At 39.8% G+C, this 16,829-nt stretch overlaps 1 protein-coding gene across 4 annotated transcripts in view; it reads right to left on the bottom strand.

The window, feature by feature from the left end:
- Positions 1 to 1,728: 1,728 nt before the first annotated feature.
- The window catches only part of fam131bb (family with sequence similarity 131 member Bb), a 31,428-nt gene continuing 16,327 nt past the window's right edge, over positions 1,729 to 16,829 (bottom strand). For all 4 annotated transcript variants that reach the window (XM_085291795.1, XM_085291796.1, XM_085291797.1 and 1 more), the window contains 5 exons: positions 16,264 to 16,488; positions 16,008 to 16,148; positions 12,913 to 13,220; positions 11,881 to 12,144; positions 1,729 to 5,387 (listed from right to left, as the gene is read on the bottom strand). In XM_085291795.1, coding sequence (XP_085147921.1) covers positions 5,172 to 5,387; positions 11,881 to 12,144; positions 12,913 to 13,220; positions 16,008 to 16,148; positions 16,264 to 16,488 — 1,154 coding nt within the window. In that variant the 3' untranslated portion in view covers positions 1,729 to 5,171. The remainder of the gene's footprint in view (positions 5,388 to 11,880; positions 12,145 to 12,912; positions 13,221 to 16,007; positions 16,149 to 16,263; positions 16,489 to 16,829) is intronic.

Genomic DNA, 16,829 nt, shown 5'->3' with positions numbered 1-16,829 from the left:
ATGTGGGTTTTGTCACTGAAGAAATATTTAACACATTAAAAAGGAAATGTTTTTATAGAAGGTTGAGATTAGCAGATGGAAAACAAAAGTTTGGAGAATGATTGATTTGACTTTATGGTCTGAAACAGCAATTTTGCAGCACCCCCAGTTTACCTGTATCAGCGTTACCCAGGAGAAGATAAAACAACTAATAAAACAAATAAAACTTTATCCAGCTAACTGCAAATCCATTTTTAATTATAAAGAGAAATCTTCTATATTTATCAGGTTTATTTGAAGACACTGTACTCAGATGGTTTTAGTAACATTATCACCTTCAAGTTTAGCCTGAGCTGGCTTTAGTTTAGTCTGTTAGCATGCAAACATTAGGAAAATGTCAGCAGCAGAGAGCAACAGTGTGCTGTTACTGAAGTAGTGTTCTTTAGCACGGTTGTACTCACCTTTAGTACTCTATTTCTATATTATGTCATAGCACTGATCTGTTGTTTGACACAGTTATTGTAAAGCAATGCAATTTTTTTGTCACAAAAAAGCCAAAGAGGGATAGTATTAATAATTATCATAATTATAAGGTAAATAGACAGAAACTTCAGAGCTGGAGTGGACAAATTTAGTGTGCGTGGGGGAGCATTTCTCTCTAACCTGCTGCTGAACCCACTATTTTTTTTAAACGCACAATTTTATCACCACTGACATTTTTCTAAAATTTGACAGACTTTTTAATCTGCAGGATCTGAGAAAAGGTTGGCCATCTTCTTGACATTTTGGCAATTTTTGGAAAAAATCTGTAACTTGCTGCTGCATATCTTGGCCAGGTCTCCCTTGAAAAAGAGGTTTTTAATCTCAGTGGGATTTTCCTGGTTAAATAAAGGTTAAATTTAAATTAAAAACTGTCTTGTTGTATGTCACTCCCATGACTTCATGTTTAGCATTGGTAACATTAGCACCTGCAAAGCAACTTCTTAAGGCGCTCACAGTTTTTAGTGTTGAGCTTTGGTTTGGAGTTTCTGGGTTCCATAATGTAGTTATCAACTTAATAATTACTGCAAGGTGTATAGATCACAGATTAAACAACCCAAAGTATAATAAGTTGTTGAAAATTACAACATGTATCAATAGAGTATATATTACATCTATACATGATATAAGCGTACTTCATATTTTTTAAAATACTCCACATTCAGTAAAAGTAAAGCTTAAGTGGAACACAATTATTTATCCACTGAGGAGCATTAATGTTTGTACAAATTAGTTTTGTAATTGTTGGGATATACTACGTCAAGAAAAGGAGGGTAATTAAAAAAAAGTCTAAAAAGAGAACATCTGCATGCATATAAAGATTTCTGTGCTGTGAAGGTCAGCAGTGTGTTCCAGCCTCTGATTCCTATGTGAGCTTGAACAAATCAGCAGTTAGTCCCTATGGAGGAGGCCTGGCTGTGTTAATATTCTCCTGGCATAAAAGTCCCTGATAAGGACTGGAGAGGGATGTTTTTGGAAAAGCATGACAGGCTGGATTACTCTGCTGCCAGCTCCTTGTGACTGCTGTTTTTGCCTGTCAAGCACATGGTCGCAGACACCCACTGTCAGTCCAAAAAAGAAAAAGACCCCCCCCCCCTCCCCCAAAAGCATATCACTAAGCTCTTGAGAGAAAGGAGGTGAACATGTGAGAATCTAATTATTTCCAACCTGTGAAAACATGAAAACATAACCACACGTGTGCACAAGAAATGCCGTTTGTTGGTTTTGTTTATTTGCTCTTTCTCCACCGGAGGAAAAGGAGAGGAGGCAGGTAAAAGGAGCCGGAGGGTCAATAGGAGGTCGTGCAGGAAAAAGAGGGGAAAGGAAGAGAAACGGGAAGAAACAGAGAGTTGACAGAAGAGAGAGAGAGGGGGGAGCACGGAAGAACCATCCTGTGACAGCCATCCAACAAGCATGCATAGGTGGGAGTGTTATAAGTGTTCACTGGTATCACCAGTCACACTGCCTCATTTCAAACAAATCCAATTTTATGCAGACTTTTACAGAAGCCATCCAATTTTATACAGCGTTTTATACAGCAGTTACTTTTTTTGCCAGACACTTCCAGATTATAATTATCAAATTCCCTATGACTGATGTGAAAACGTCAAGTTATTTTTCTGTTTTTTTTTTCTCTCTTTTGTTGGCAGTGATTTTTCCAACAAGACAGTGGACATCTTACTGTACACAGACAGACATACAGACAGACACAACTATACAGAGCAGATACAAAGAGATAGACGGAAAGGAAGAGAAGGAGCAAGGCAGAGGACCAGAAGCAGGTTTTGAGCATCATGCCTGCAGACAAGTTGTAACTGTAACTGGAAGATGGCAGTAGAAATACAAAAAGAGTGACTCAACTGCAAACCAGTAGGTTAACAAAGATGTGATCAGTAAACCTTAACATCCACAGAAATATTTTTGGCTTCTTATTATTTGTTTATTCATTCATTGAGATTTAATTTAAAAAGAAAAAAAAGAAAGAAAGCAACAACACAAAATAAATAAAAAGATAAATAAATAAATAAAAATAACCCAAAGCGAAGCAGTGTCTATAATGGAGTTCATGCATGTTTCCTTGTGATGTAGCTTATTAGCAAACAGTCAAGCCCAAATAAGCTGCGATGGTCAAAGAAATATATATAAAGCATTGGTCTTTCCACCACATTACGTCATCTGACTCATTAAAAAAAAAAGATACTGCTCCCAGAAGGGTTGGTACCCGCGTGAAATTATACTCTGTACAAGATGTCTTATTTTTCCTCCCCACCAAGTAATTTTTCAATAAATAAATTAATATTTGCCATTGCGTAAAGACATTCTGTTTGCAGTTTTGAGCAGTCTTCAAGTTGTTTTTGTCACCTGGCACTACTGAAATTCTTGAAGTTTTTAAAAACAGTGAGCTGCCAAACTGCTCCATCTCTTCTTGGTTTAAAGTGCTCAAAACCAGACAAAACGAGAGTGCTTTACAGCCGTGACACCTACTCTAACTCAGAATTCAGCAGGTCAGTAGAAAAATAAACATTGTCCCCAACATTGCATAAAGAAGCAATCAATAAATAAATTCATTCAAGTCAATAAACCATATATCTTATCATCTTAAAAGTTTCTCACACAATCATCAAAGTGAGAGAAGGTGCTCCTCCAACAGAGAAAACAGTGGTTTTGTAGTGTCGTAAAGTTTTGTCAGTGAGCCATGCACGGAAAGTCCACTTTGTTCACCGCCGCTGTTTAACTCCACGTCTCGCTAGCAAACACCGTCCTTCCTCCAGTGAAAGAAAAACAAAAACCCACAAAAAATAAACCATGCTTGTCAAACATCCAGGCAGCTGCTTCACAGTAAGAACGATGAGCAGGAAGACACCGATCTTTTCAGCTCCAGTGTTCAGTCCTTATCGTCCGCTCTATTCCCTGATTGGCTGACTGAATGGCAACCTCCTGTCGCCGTCGCCAAACTTTTTCCACCGCCGATGGTCTCAGCGAGTTGAATGCCCCTCAGTTTGATTCGATCACCCAACTTAAAACACAACATCCCTCCCATTTCCTCCGATTTTGTCTTTGTGTTGTTGCACACAGAAGAAGAAAAAACTAAACTTTGCTAGGCTAAGCTGTGAGTTTGAGAGCAATCCCCAAAATAAGGTGGGACCCAAGAGGTGTACAAAAATAAAGAAATCATACTGTAATAGAACAGTTGTGATTGTGAGCGAGAGGCAATTTCTTTATTTACTCAGAATATTTACATATTTGTGACAGAGCTGACACTGATCTGGGAAGCCAGTGTCTCGCCTGCCTATTGCTGGTTACAATTTAGATATTCATATCTGTGTGTGCGTGTGTGTTGTTGTGGTCTTGGTGAGCCAGCAGTGAATCCACTTTCCAACATGGTTGAAAGACTCCCCCACTTGTTTTTGTTTCACAAAACAGAACAGCGCTCCCTTCTCTCTCTTGTGGACCACGGAGGAGGCATCAAAGCAGCACTCGTGTACTGCCGCCTGTCTTCCAGTACATTCAAAATAGTGGTTATCATCCTTTATTCATCGCGATTACGTCTATGGAAAAAAAAAAGCAGCTGAGGGTTCGCGTTGTCAAGTGGCTCGGTTTTGGTTGTCGGTGAAAGCTTTCAGAGCGGAAACTGGGTAACCTCAACAGTCCAAAGGGAACCTCTGATCTGTTGGGATTGCATCAGTGCAAAAGAGATTCACATATGCAGCTCTTTGTTTATTTCTGAGTCATGAAAGCCACCGCTCAAACCCACCGCAGGCCCACTGCAGGGCCACTGTGGCCACACCTGGGATACTATGGTTCAGTGCAAAGTCTATACAGAGCTGTATAGTACAGGTACTCCATAGTACTCTGAAGAAACATGCATACAGAGAGACAGAGTAGGAAGCACGGTATACAGTACAATCCTTATCTGTGCAGGGTTTTTGGGTGTCCAGTCAGCAGGGCGAGCCTGTCCCTGGATTGTGCCTCGGGGAAAACGGCATTTCACTGAAATGCTGAGATTTTCTGGGCCTACTTCAATCATCTGTGAAAGTGCTTGGGTTGCCAGATGTAAAGTATAGTGCATGTGTTTGATGCAATGGGGAAATAAATTTGACTAAACTCTATCTTATGTGTTGAATAACAGCTGTAAACAGAGTAGTTCTCCCACTGGAAATCTCATATCTTATCATACACTTATACATAGATTGTTGTCCTTTTTTTTGTTTCTTTTATTACAAAATTATTGTTATTTTTTTTATTACTTTAGATTTCTATTATCATTATTAGATGATGACAGGGTTGAGTTGCTTGTCTCATAAAAAGCATGCATGTTTCCATTCCCCTCTTTTTTGTCTCAGTGCAGTTTCCCGGTGGATATAATTCACTCGGTTGGTGCTTCTCTTCCGCCTTCATCTGTCTTTTCTTCAGTTACCTTTGGGATGTAAGGCTTGCAAAGAAACAGGTGTCCATTGTTGCATCAGCTCTACTGTTATTGGGAGTCCACCAAATCTATTTCTCACCATTTTGAAGAAATGACCTTGCAACCAAAAAAGTTGTGGTTTTGATACCTGAAAAGGAACAGAGTAATAGAGATATATTGTGTTATTATGCTCATTTCTTGCTGACTCCCCAGTCAGTTCTTCATTTGTCTCTTGTCTGCCACAAACTCAGTTGGCTGCCACAGAAGCAGGAGGCCCCTCTTCTGGCTCTTCCTTCTCCTCTAGTGTCTGAATGAGACCAGAAGTGACATCAGACAACTTCCGCTCTGTGATTGGCTCTGCTGGCAGCTGCCCCGGACTACTGCCACCAGAAGCATCCCCTTGTTGTGTGGGTGGAGTCAATGTGGCCGACTCTTGCTCCATGCACAGTGCCACATCTTCTTCCTGATCAGGGCAGAAAGAGTGAAACACACAAGGTCAACTAGATGACTAACTTATGTATGTGGATAGATTTTTACCTATTGTCCTCTTCAGTAGTGAAAACAAATATTTGATCCCCTGCTGAATTTGTAAGTTTGGTTACTTACAAAGAAATGAACAGTCTCAGGTTTTTATGATATTTTCATTTTAATGGAATATCACCCCAAAATCCAGGAAACACATTATATAAAAGTTATAAATTGATTTGCATAGCATTGAGTGAAGTAAGCATGATACGTATAATCATTCAACCAATCAATCAACCAGTCAACCAAGCAACCAATAACAGAGGCACTTGATCTCAATTATGTGTATAAAGCACACTTGTCCACAGAGTCAGTTTCTTTCTTTCCAGCCTCTCCGCCACTATGAAAAGACCAAGGAGTTGTCAAAAGATATCGTGGATAAGATTATAGACCTGCACAAGGCTGGGATATACTACTAGACCATCAGCAAGAAGCCTGGTGAAAAGGTGACAACTCTTGGTCCAACTATTTGCTAATGAAAGAAATATAAAATGACCATCAATTGCGCTTTTCCTGGAGCTTCACTCATAAGATCTTGCCTCATGTTTTGAGGATGATCATGAGAAAGGTGGTGGATCAGCCTAAAACTACACAGGTGGAGTTTATTACTGATCTGAAGGCAGTTGGGACTACAGTCCCCAAGAAAACCACTGATAACACACGCCATAGGGTCCCCCCTGCTCAAGAAGCAACATGTGAAGATCGGTCTTAGGTTTTCTACTGAACAGTGAACAGTGTGGTCAGATGAAACCAAAACCTTTGGTATCAACTCAACCCGCTGTTTTTGGAGAAGAGAAACAATGAGCCAAAGCCAGTTTCCAGACCTCAGTCCTGTAGAAAATCTGTGGAAGGAGCTGAAGCTTCAAGTTGCCAATGGGCAGTCAAGAAATCTGAAGGAATTAAAGTTTCTGTAAAGAGGAGTGGGCCAAAATCCATCCTCAGATTTCTCCTACTGTATCAGCTAACAGACTGATTGGCAAATATGAAGATCACCGTGACGCATCAAAGTACACTTTGTCAAGACAGTCTCAACTCAAGGCCAACTGTCAAACTGTTTTGAAGCTTGCAATACATAATCTTTCTCTGCAGACCTCAAGTCAATGCTGGTTTAAAGTCAAGGTTTCCAAAGTCCAAATAATTAATTTTTAATGGTAAATGGTCTGCACTTAGCATGCCTTTTAACTTTAGCTGTGTCTGCAGAGCTCTTTGCAGTCATTCACACAGACATTCTGAAGTGACTTGGGGTTCAGTGTTTTGCTCAAAGACTCTTAAATGTAGTCAGAAATCGAATGACCAACCTATCAGCCTCTCTGCACTATAATAAAACACTATTGGGATACATAATAGTCCGTTTTTAGTGGCTGTTACCATTTTCCCCCTTTCCCCCCATTTCTCTCAGTAAAATTGCAGTTATATTGTGACATAAACAAGTAGGAACAAGCTTACTACTCTCTAACAGGTAGAAATGTTAGCATGTTTGTTGACATGGGTGGAAAAGCCAATTAATCTTTTCCTAAAGCTTTTTGTGCTACCATGATACCACTGTAGGTTGTCAAAGTCAAAAATTATATTCAATATATCCAATTGGGATAAAAACAATTATTGTGTTATATGATTGTGTTTTATAGGGGCAGCTGTAGCTGAGGATGTAGAGCAAGATGTTGACCAATCAGAAGATCAGTCACGACGCATCCATCAGAGTTTGGCGTGTCTGTGTGAATGTTAGATAAAACCGCTTAGGTGTTGATTTGTATGAATGTATATGTGATTGGGTGAATGAGGTTCGTAGTATAAAATGCTTTGAGTGCTCAGTTAGAACAGATAAGTGCTACATAAGTACCATTCAGCATTCAGTCCATTTATATGGACCAAAATAATTGTGATTACGGTTTTTGTCATAAGGAAGAGCAGCCAATCCTATACCACTGCTTATTCAATGATGGATTGCCAACAAGAGCTCAGCTGCTAAAAAGTGTTGCCTTCTTGAGCTGCACAGCAAAATCAACCTGAAGATGAGGACTTCATGAATTAGATATATAGGTGACTGATTGTTTTGTGCATTAATAAGGTTGCTCCCTGCAATTTTCATGAAAACTTTCATAGCAGTCCCTTTTGCTTCACACCTTTTACATAATTTATCCCCAAAAATAACTGAAGTTTGGAGGCCTGTCGCAACTGTGGTTTTCAACTCTCCCTCTTGTTTCCTGACATTTCTGCTATCTAATCTATTCAAATTTTTCCATCCCCAACTTTATCTTATTGAGGCCACAAATCTAATATTTTTATCATCAGTTAATGTTGTCATCAATTCAGTCAAAATAATGGAAATGTAAAAGTATATGTCTTCGGCAGGTCAAAAGTTAAAAAATCCATCCATTCAGTTTATTCCGCTTATCTAATTCAAGGGTCAGGAGGCCGGAGCCGATACCAAGGTAGGGTACAACTGCTCAGGTTGCCAATTTTGTCGCACAGCTAACACAGAGAGACAGATAAGCATTCACACCTATTTCACCAATTAACTTAATATGGACGTCTGTGCACTGTGGCCAGAGTGCCCATATAGAGCCCACACAGGTACAGGGAGAACATTCATTTCATTTCATTTCATTTATTTGTTCATTTTCAGGCACAACAAATACCTATATTGAACATAAAATGCACAAAACAAAAAACAAAAATTGCCTGAAAAAGGAGTGAGACGAAGAAAACTTATTAAATCCCACCCCTATACTCACTCATCAACAAAAAAAACAAACTTCCCGCAGCTACGCCCATCATTGCATACAGACCCATCAACAGCCCCGGGCACATACAAGCATCTAAACGGCAGCTCGCAAACAACAATTAGAGCCTTCATAACTGAATACAGAATATATAAATTATAAATTGCATTACCACAGGTAACAGGCAGTAATAACTACAAGTAACAAACACACATACATATACATACATATATATCTGCACACACATGTACATATATGTACATACATACGCACACTTTTTTTTTTTTGGAATCCATACCAGCAATGGTAAGAGAACAGACATTACAGAGCACACTAAAAGCATCATTGAGTATACTGTGACCAGACCAACTGTTTGTAGAGAAATTTAAATCTATGAATATTTTTGCATTGTTTCAATTGTAAACTCAGACTGTTCCAGATTTTCACACCACATACAGACACACAAAAACCTTTACGGGTTGTTCGAGTTCTGGGTAATTTGAATTCTCCAAAGCCTCTCACATTATAAACCTTTTCTCGAATTTCAAATCTAGTTTGTAAATTTGCCGGTAAAAGTTTAGTAAAAGCTTTATACAAAATTATGGATGTATTGTAATTAACCAGATCCTGGAATTTAAGTAACTTTGCCTGAAGAAAGAATTTGTGAGTATGATCTAGATAACCAGCCTTGTGAATAAATACGCAGTGCTCGTTTCTGTACTGTGACTAATGGATTAGTTGTATTTTTATATGTGTTTCCCCACACTTCCACACAATATGTAAGATATGGAAGAACCAGGGTACAGTACAGAGTACGAAGTGCATCTTTATCAAGGTATGGTTTCACTTTGTTCAAAACTGCGAGGCTTCTGGAAATTTTGGTTTTTATGTGTCTGACGTGGGGTTTCCATGAAATTTTGTTATCAATTACGACTCCCAAAAATTTGTTTTCACTCACATTATCAATTGGTACACCTTCAATGATAATTGGTAATTCTACATTATATTTTAAATTACCAAAAAACATTGCTTTAGTTTTATTTATATTTAATGATAATTTATTTATGTCCATCCATTTTTTTATTAATTTTAGCTCCCTGTTTACGGTCATTACAAGATCAGCATAATCATCGCTACTGAAAAATATGTTGGTGTCATCTGCGAACAGTATGAGTTTAAGTACTTGAGAAACATCAAAAATATCATTTATGTATACATTGAAAAGTTTTGGTCCCAACACTGACCCTTGGGGAACACCACATGTAATACCAAGTTTCTCTGAATGGTAATGCCCTATGCTAACATATTGTTCCCGACCCGTTAGATAAATTTTTAACCAGTTACCAGCTTTCCCTCGAATACCATATCTTTCCAATTTATCCAATAATATTGAGTGATTGATTGTGTCAAAGGCCTTTTTGAGATCAACAAAAATACCAACTGCATATTTATTTTTATCCAGTGTATCAGTAATTTCTTCTACTGCCTCAATTATCGCCATTGAAGTGGTTCTTTGCGTTCTGAAACCATACTGACCAACATTTATTATTTGATGTTTTTCAAGGAATTTTTCTAATCTTGAATTAAAAAGTTTTTCTAGAATTTTTGAGAATTGAGGCAGTAGAGAAATAGGCCTATAATTGGTAAAACTGTGTTTGTCATTACTTTTATATAGTGGTATTACTTTCGCAATTTTCATTTTTTTTGGAAAACAACCGGACTGAAATGATAAATTACAGATATATGTTAAGGGACTAGCAATATTCAGAATAACCTGTTTAACTACAGACATATTTATGTCATGATAATCCATTGAAGACTTACTTTTACATTTTAATGTGATATTTATTACTTCTTGCTCATTTGTAGCTGAGAGGAACAGTGAAAAGGGATTTGATTTTATATTACTGATATTTTCATTTTTATGACACGGGATGTCTGCTGCTAGTTCAGGGCCAACATTTATGAAGAATTTATTGAACCCATCGACAATATTACTCATGTTGTGATTTTCACCATTTGCATCAGTAAAATATTCAGGATATGATGTTCCAGAAGATCCTTGTTTAATTAAGTTGTTTAACACATCCCAAGTTCCTTTTATATTGTTTTTATTTTCATATAATCTTCTTCTATAATAAAGTTGTTTGCTCGTTCTTATATCAGTCAATTTATTTCTATATGCTTTATATCTTTGTTCCACTTCTTTTGTTTTTACTTTGATGAACTGTTTATACAGATTGTTTTTCTTTTTGCAAGCATTAATAATTCCTTTTGTGAGCCAAGGACTTTTTATCTTTTTTTTCTTTGTCATGTGTTCGTTTACAGGACAATGTTTATTGTACCACATAGTAAAAATATCTAGGAAATTATCATAAGCCTTGTCCACATCTGACTCTTCATACACCGAACTCCAATCTTGTTGTGCTAAATCGAAATTGAAGGCATGAATTGCTTCTTCATTTATTGTTCGCTTTGCTATCATGATCTTGGTATCTATTTTTTTTAAATCATAGTCACACAAAGTAAAAACTGGTAAGTGGTCAGTTATATCACAGACAAGCAGGCCACTATTAATTTGGAAATCCATGACATTAGTAAAAATATTGTCAATAATAGTGGCGCTATGTGAAGTTATTCTGCTTGGCTTTGTTATTGTTGGATATAGTGATAAGCTGTACATCGTGTCAGTAAAGTCATCAATGGCTTTTAACCTTGTTGGATTTAGCAAATCAATATTAAAATCACCACAGATAAATAGTAATTTTTGGTTCACCGAAGCAAACGTTTTTTCTATCCATTCATTAAAAGTGTCAATACTTGAACTGGGTGTCCGATATATGCAACTTATTATAACATTTCTCTTTTTGTCATTCATAATCTCAATAGTCAAACATTCCAAAATTCCATCAATAGCCATAGACATAGTTGTTACAACATGAATATTCCACATGGGAAAGCCCCATCTGACCAGCAAATCCTAATCCAGGACCTTCTGGATGTGATGGTGTTAACCCTTCTAACAATCATGCACATACTCGCACCCTGATCGATGTCTCGGGGGAAAAATGGGTTCAGTATCTTAACCAAGAACACAGCTGCCCGGCTAGCGTAATAAAACTTTTAAATGTACCCAAGGAAAAGCTAGAAATCCTCACTTTCCTCTTTTTGCCATTTCCCCCAACCATCCACAGCAGATGACTGCCCGTTCCTGACCATGGTTCACTCAGAGGTTTCTTCCTGTCAAAAGGGAGTTTTTCCTTTCCAATGTTGCCAAGTGATTGCTCAAAGGGGGTCGTCTAATGGTTGGGGTTTCTTCTGTTATTGTAGGTTTTCTAGCTTATAATATAAAGTAACTTCAGGTGAATGTTGTTGTGATTTGGTGCTATGCGTACAAAGAAAACTGAACTGAATTAAAGTACTGGCAGACAATTCTTTTCAAAAATGTCAATCAGTATCCCCTCTATTGACAAATTGATCTTAGATTGCTACACGTGCATAAAATCAAACCAATCTTATGATTAAATGATTCGAGACAAAACTTTAAGTACAGTCTGCAGATTTAAAACAGAAATGACACACATGTTGCAGTAAGCAGAACTAAACCTCCAGTCTGGTGCCTCTGAGAACTCGCTTAGAAAGCTACAAAATCAAATATTAATCACTGAAGAGATAATTTTATGTAATGCAACCCCATGTTCAACTCACCTTGACCTCCTCCTCCTCCTGCTGTTCCAGTAGCGGGGAGTGTTCCGTTCCTACTATCTCTTCACCAGTGGGAACGCACAGGCTTGGCTCCACTGTCGCCGCCACACCCATGTACCCGCCGGCTTCTGCCTGATAGGTTTCCATCTGCCCCGTGTTCCACAGATCAACCAGCGGAGGGTGAATTTGATGAACCAGACTGTGGATGGTGCTGTTGGGTGTTGCTTGCAAAGAGTGGTTGGCACTGTGTAGCCTGTGCTCCAGAGACTTGAAACACACAGAAAAGACTAATCAGTAAAATGTGAGGAATGAGCAGTGCGACCTGTTTGCCAGCTTGAATGTTTCATGACATGCTCCCCATGTCAGTATGCAGTAAGCTGACTTTGTTTTCCTTAGGCAACAGAGGTGATATGCAGATCTTTTTGTACAGTATAAGAAATTCCATCCTCATGCATGGAATTCTTTTTATTTTTGTTTAAAAAATGATTTGGATGTGTCCCTTTGGAAGAATGTCATATTTTTGCAGGTTCAGCTGAGCATTTAATGAGGGATTCTTGACAAGAGTGATGACTCAACAGTGTGAGGTGTGTCAGCGTTCACATCAGATGCGGTTGAGTCATTGCTTAGGCTAAAATCTTTTCTATGAAGTAATGCAAAAACAAAAACGAATAAAAGGAGATGATTAGATAGAAAAATGTCGAGTTAAGATTATTTTGTTGAATTTCTATTTCCACAGTCAAGAGCGAATTTCAGACTGAGCATGAAACCCAGGAGGTAAGAGTTTCTGAGAACATGTTCTGAATAAAAGCCCAGCTTTTTTAGTCTATAAATGCTGTGATGTGTGGGTTTGTTCATGTGCTGTACTTGTGCCTATACAAAAGTGAACAAATAAATAAAATAATGTGTTGATAAATTTATTTTACCAGACAGTATTTTATAACAACCATCTCTGATACTCAAGCCTTACGCATTAGCAGCAACATGTAGTGTCTCATTTGGATTAAAACCCAGACGGCAGCACTCTCAATCAATCACCTGCTGTTGCTGATACTGCAGAAGCTGCTGTTGGTGGTAGTGCTGAAACTGTTGGATCTGCTGCAGCTGTTGTAGTTGACTCTGCTGGAGAGTGAACTGCTGCTGCTGTTGCTGAGACAGGAAGTGAGCTGCGGCCTGCCCATCGTAGCCCTCCGTACCCATAACGTAGGAGCCAGCAGGGGGAGACGCCACAACGGAGGGATCGTTGTTGATGGGCTCCCAAGCGTCAGAAGAGGAGAGGCAGTAGTGGCCCTGGGAGACGTATGTGTGAGGCCACACCTCCGCTGAGGAGTGGTGCAATATCTGATCTGCAGGAAATAAAAAAATGTGGCAGCTGTTAGCACTCTTCAAAATGGGGGCAGCAGATGGACGCAGGAACACTGTGTTTTATGATTTTTACAAAAATCCCACTTTTCAAATTTGCTGGAATTGGAAAAAGAATGAGCAATTTCTTAAAATCTTGAAATTACGACTTGACCAACAGTTAAAGCTAATAGCTGTTGAGATAAATGTATATCTGGCTGTTAACTACTCTGAAAAAAACTCAGCTGAAATCTTTCCACACTGGGTGAAAATGTTATGACAGAAACTCTCCAGTATGAACCGAACAGAGTTGAACACTGGCACACCTCGCACTGTTGAGTCATCATTTTGTCAAACTGTATAGTGCAGACAGAGCTTTGATTGCCTCCAGTGTTTCTTACTCAAAGTTGGAGGGCTATAAAGTGGGCTCACAGCCATATATTTTGCCAAGTGTCTGACTTAAAAACGATGGGATCAGTTAAGACGAATGCATTCAGGGTGCAGTTAAGAAAGTCTATTTTAACTCAGCAAAGCACTTACTCTAATTTTCTGCATTCAGAAGTCTGTGCTAAGGCAACATTGCAGTAAATTGCAAATATCCAAAATCACTGTTTATATCGATACAGTGTCTGGGTTTACCTTCCAAAAGTTCATGCTGGAAACTGAAATGGCCTAAAGTCTAGAGCAGAGGTGTCAAACATAAGGTCTGAGGTAGAGTTGGATGTCTCGAGACCCGTCTCGAGACCCGTCTCGAGACTACTTTTACGTGGTCTGGGTCTTGTCTTGGTCTCGACAGACTTTGGTCTTGGTCTTGGTCTTGTCTTGGTCCTGATCCCTTGGTCTTGTCTTGGTCTCGCTGTCTCGGTCTTGCTGTCTCAGATTGGCATAGAGGTCAGGAGATTTGGACTCAACAGTATCCATGACACACAAGGTAATGTTCGATAATGTGTCATTCGCAAAAGCATCAGCTCTAAGAGCCGTGCTTAGAGAGTTAGAGAGTGCTTTGTAGTGAATCAGAAGAGTCGACTCCCATTGAGCGAGAGCCAGCTCCTCACTTAATTTCCTTTAGCTGCTCAGGTCTCACACAGTGGCTCAGCTATGCTCCAATCCCTCCATATTGTGGCCAATCACATGCGAGGATATAGGATAATATCATTATGTGAAAAACAGAGAGGGTGAGAGACGCGACAGTCAAGTGGAGCGTGCGTCTGTCCTCTCAGTGAGTGAGTGAGACAGTAGACAGCGGTGAGGAGGGGTGTGCGAGTGCATCGCAAAGACACATAAATATGCCTGACACCCGTAAACGAAGCAGCATCTGGCTGCAGTTTAAAGACTTTTTTGTCTTGGTCTCGTCTCGACTTTGTCTTGGTCTTGACTCAGTCTGTCTTGGTCTTGGTCTTGTCTTGGTCTCGATAACCTCTGGTCTTGGTATTGTCTTGGTCTTGGTTTAGGCGGTCTTGACTACAAGTCTAGTCTGGGGTCTGTGAAGGTTCTCAGTCATCCAGGTCATCGTGGTCTAAGGAGCTTGGAAAGAAGAGCATCTGGACTTCTTTAAGTTGCTTGAAGTCGTTTCGCCTCTGATCCGAGAAGCTTCTTCAGTTCTAAGGTCAAATGGTGGAGAGTCCCAGATTTAAGCCCCGTTGGAGTGTCCCCCTAAAGGGACAATTGACCCCCTAATGATCCTCTACCTAATCACACGAGCCAAGGTGTGAAAACGGGTGTAGGTCAGAGTTTCGGGTGAACTCACTGCGAAACCTGGCCCCGCCCTATCATGCAATTTCCTGAGGTCAGAAGGCCCAGGATGTGAGTGGGCGTTAAGGCATCTGGGAAGGGATCTCAAAACTGGATTATAGATGGTAAACAGTTGGTGTAGTAAACCACCACCTCTGTTCAAAGATGGCTATTCACAGTGGACATAGATGGCTTCTTTCACTCCTCTTTCAAACCAAATTGTCCTCTCTGTCCAAAATGTGAACACTGGCATCCTCAAAGGAGTGACCTTTGTCCTTAAGATGCAGATAGACTGCAAATGGTCCATCCCCATCTAAAGTCCAGACGCTTTTCTTTCCAAGCTCCTTAGAATAAGGTCTGGGGGCCAGAAGTGGCCTGCTTAAGTCTCCAATCTGGCCCACTGGACAGTTCTGGAAAATGGAAGATTGGCATAAATTCCAGACTTCTGTGTTTTCATAAGTTTTACAGCTTTTCCTACTGGTTTGAAATATACAAGTAAATAAGTAATAAGTAAATAGGAAAGATCCTGTTTTTACGCCATCTACTATAGAAATTTATGACTTTTACAGTGGGTTCATTATAAAAAATTAAAATAAAAAAAAAGCCCAAGAAAACAAAAAGAGGACATTCAGTCAATTAACAAAACTTTTCTGTTTTATAATTATAGGACAGTCTGCGCAACGAGCTAACAGAACATTTTCTCTAAATTTACCAAATTATTTCTTGCAGTTTATGGCCAAAGCAGCACTTTCTTGTCATGTAAAGAAAGCAGTGCATTGTTTGTTTTATTAAACTTGCTTACGCTTACAGAAAGAGGAGTTTCACTTGTCCAGGCAACTTACGATCAGAGCGGGCTGTCTGTTGGCCACAATCTAAAGTGAGTTTGACATCTCTGGTCTAGAGAGACGAGACGCTGTAACACAATACTCTAACTACTCTGTTTAAAATTGATTTGCCACTTTCCAACCTCTTCCATTTTCTTACTCATAAATGATGTGGCTGTGTTTCACCAACAGCTGTTTCCTGGACTTTAAGCCTCAGACATATTTGTAGTCCTTTACCTCGACTGGTGATGCTCTCCTGGTTGACCTCACTGAGGTGAGCCACGCTTCCCTGGTTTGATCCTGACTGCGGAGTCTCACCATCCATTGACGACCACGCCAGGAGCGTTGCCTCTGAGATTGCAAACTGCTGCAGGATGCCTGAGGTGAGAATTCAGAGGGCAAGTCAGGATAATTGTTACTAAGACCTGCAGTACCACTCAAGTGGCTGATGACAGTTAATAGGGTGTGAAACTCTTGTCCTCATCCAACCGACCTGCTGCAAAGCGAGCCTCTTTCTCCCCATCACTGAGGTCACTGTAGGCGTCGTTCTCCAGCCGCCGCTCCTTTTCTCGCTCCTGGGTAGTGATGCGGGACTGGAGGACGCTCCCCGAACCCACCGTCGTCATGCCCCAGTTTTGCCATTCAATCATGTGAGCGACACGACCCTGGGCCATGGCTGTGGGCTTGGTCACTCTTTCCTTCATTGTGCGTGTGACACCTGTTTTAGGAGAAAGACCCAGACAAGGAAGGAGCAGAAGGAGGAGGGAGGGTGGCCAATTTAAACAAAATGGGTGGAAGTAAGAGAAATTAAAAGACCAGAGGTTTAGAGAGAGGTGATTAGCCGAGTTGAGGGAAGGAGTAGAGAATGAACCGGTAGATGGGGAACAAAATGGGGGAAAAAACAAAAGAAGAGGAAGGAAGAGACATAAGATAGATTCGTTATTATCAAGTGTGCACTGGTTTTGGGAGGAGGAGGGTATGACGCTATGATGTGATGGCTCATGGAAATATGGATATCCGGCACGGTTCGACTGATAAATTGATTAAAGCAACTGTCAT

Source organism: Mchenga conophoros, linkage group LG11 (genome assembly GCF_057382185.1).
Source record: "Mchenga conophoros isolate Kocher_MC1m ecotype Shallow Benthic linkage group LG11, M_conophoros_male_GT1.1, whole genome shotgun sequence".
NCBI lineage: Eukaryota > Metazoa > Chordata > Actinopteri > Cichliformes > Cichlidae > Mchenga > Mchenga conophoros.
The sequence above is the reverse complement of the archived record's forward strand: the minus strand, read 5'-3'. Positions and strand labels throughout refer to the sequence as shown.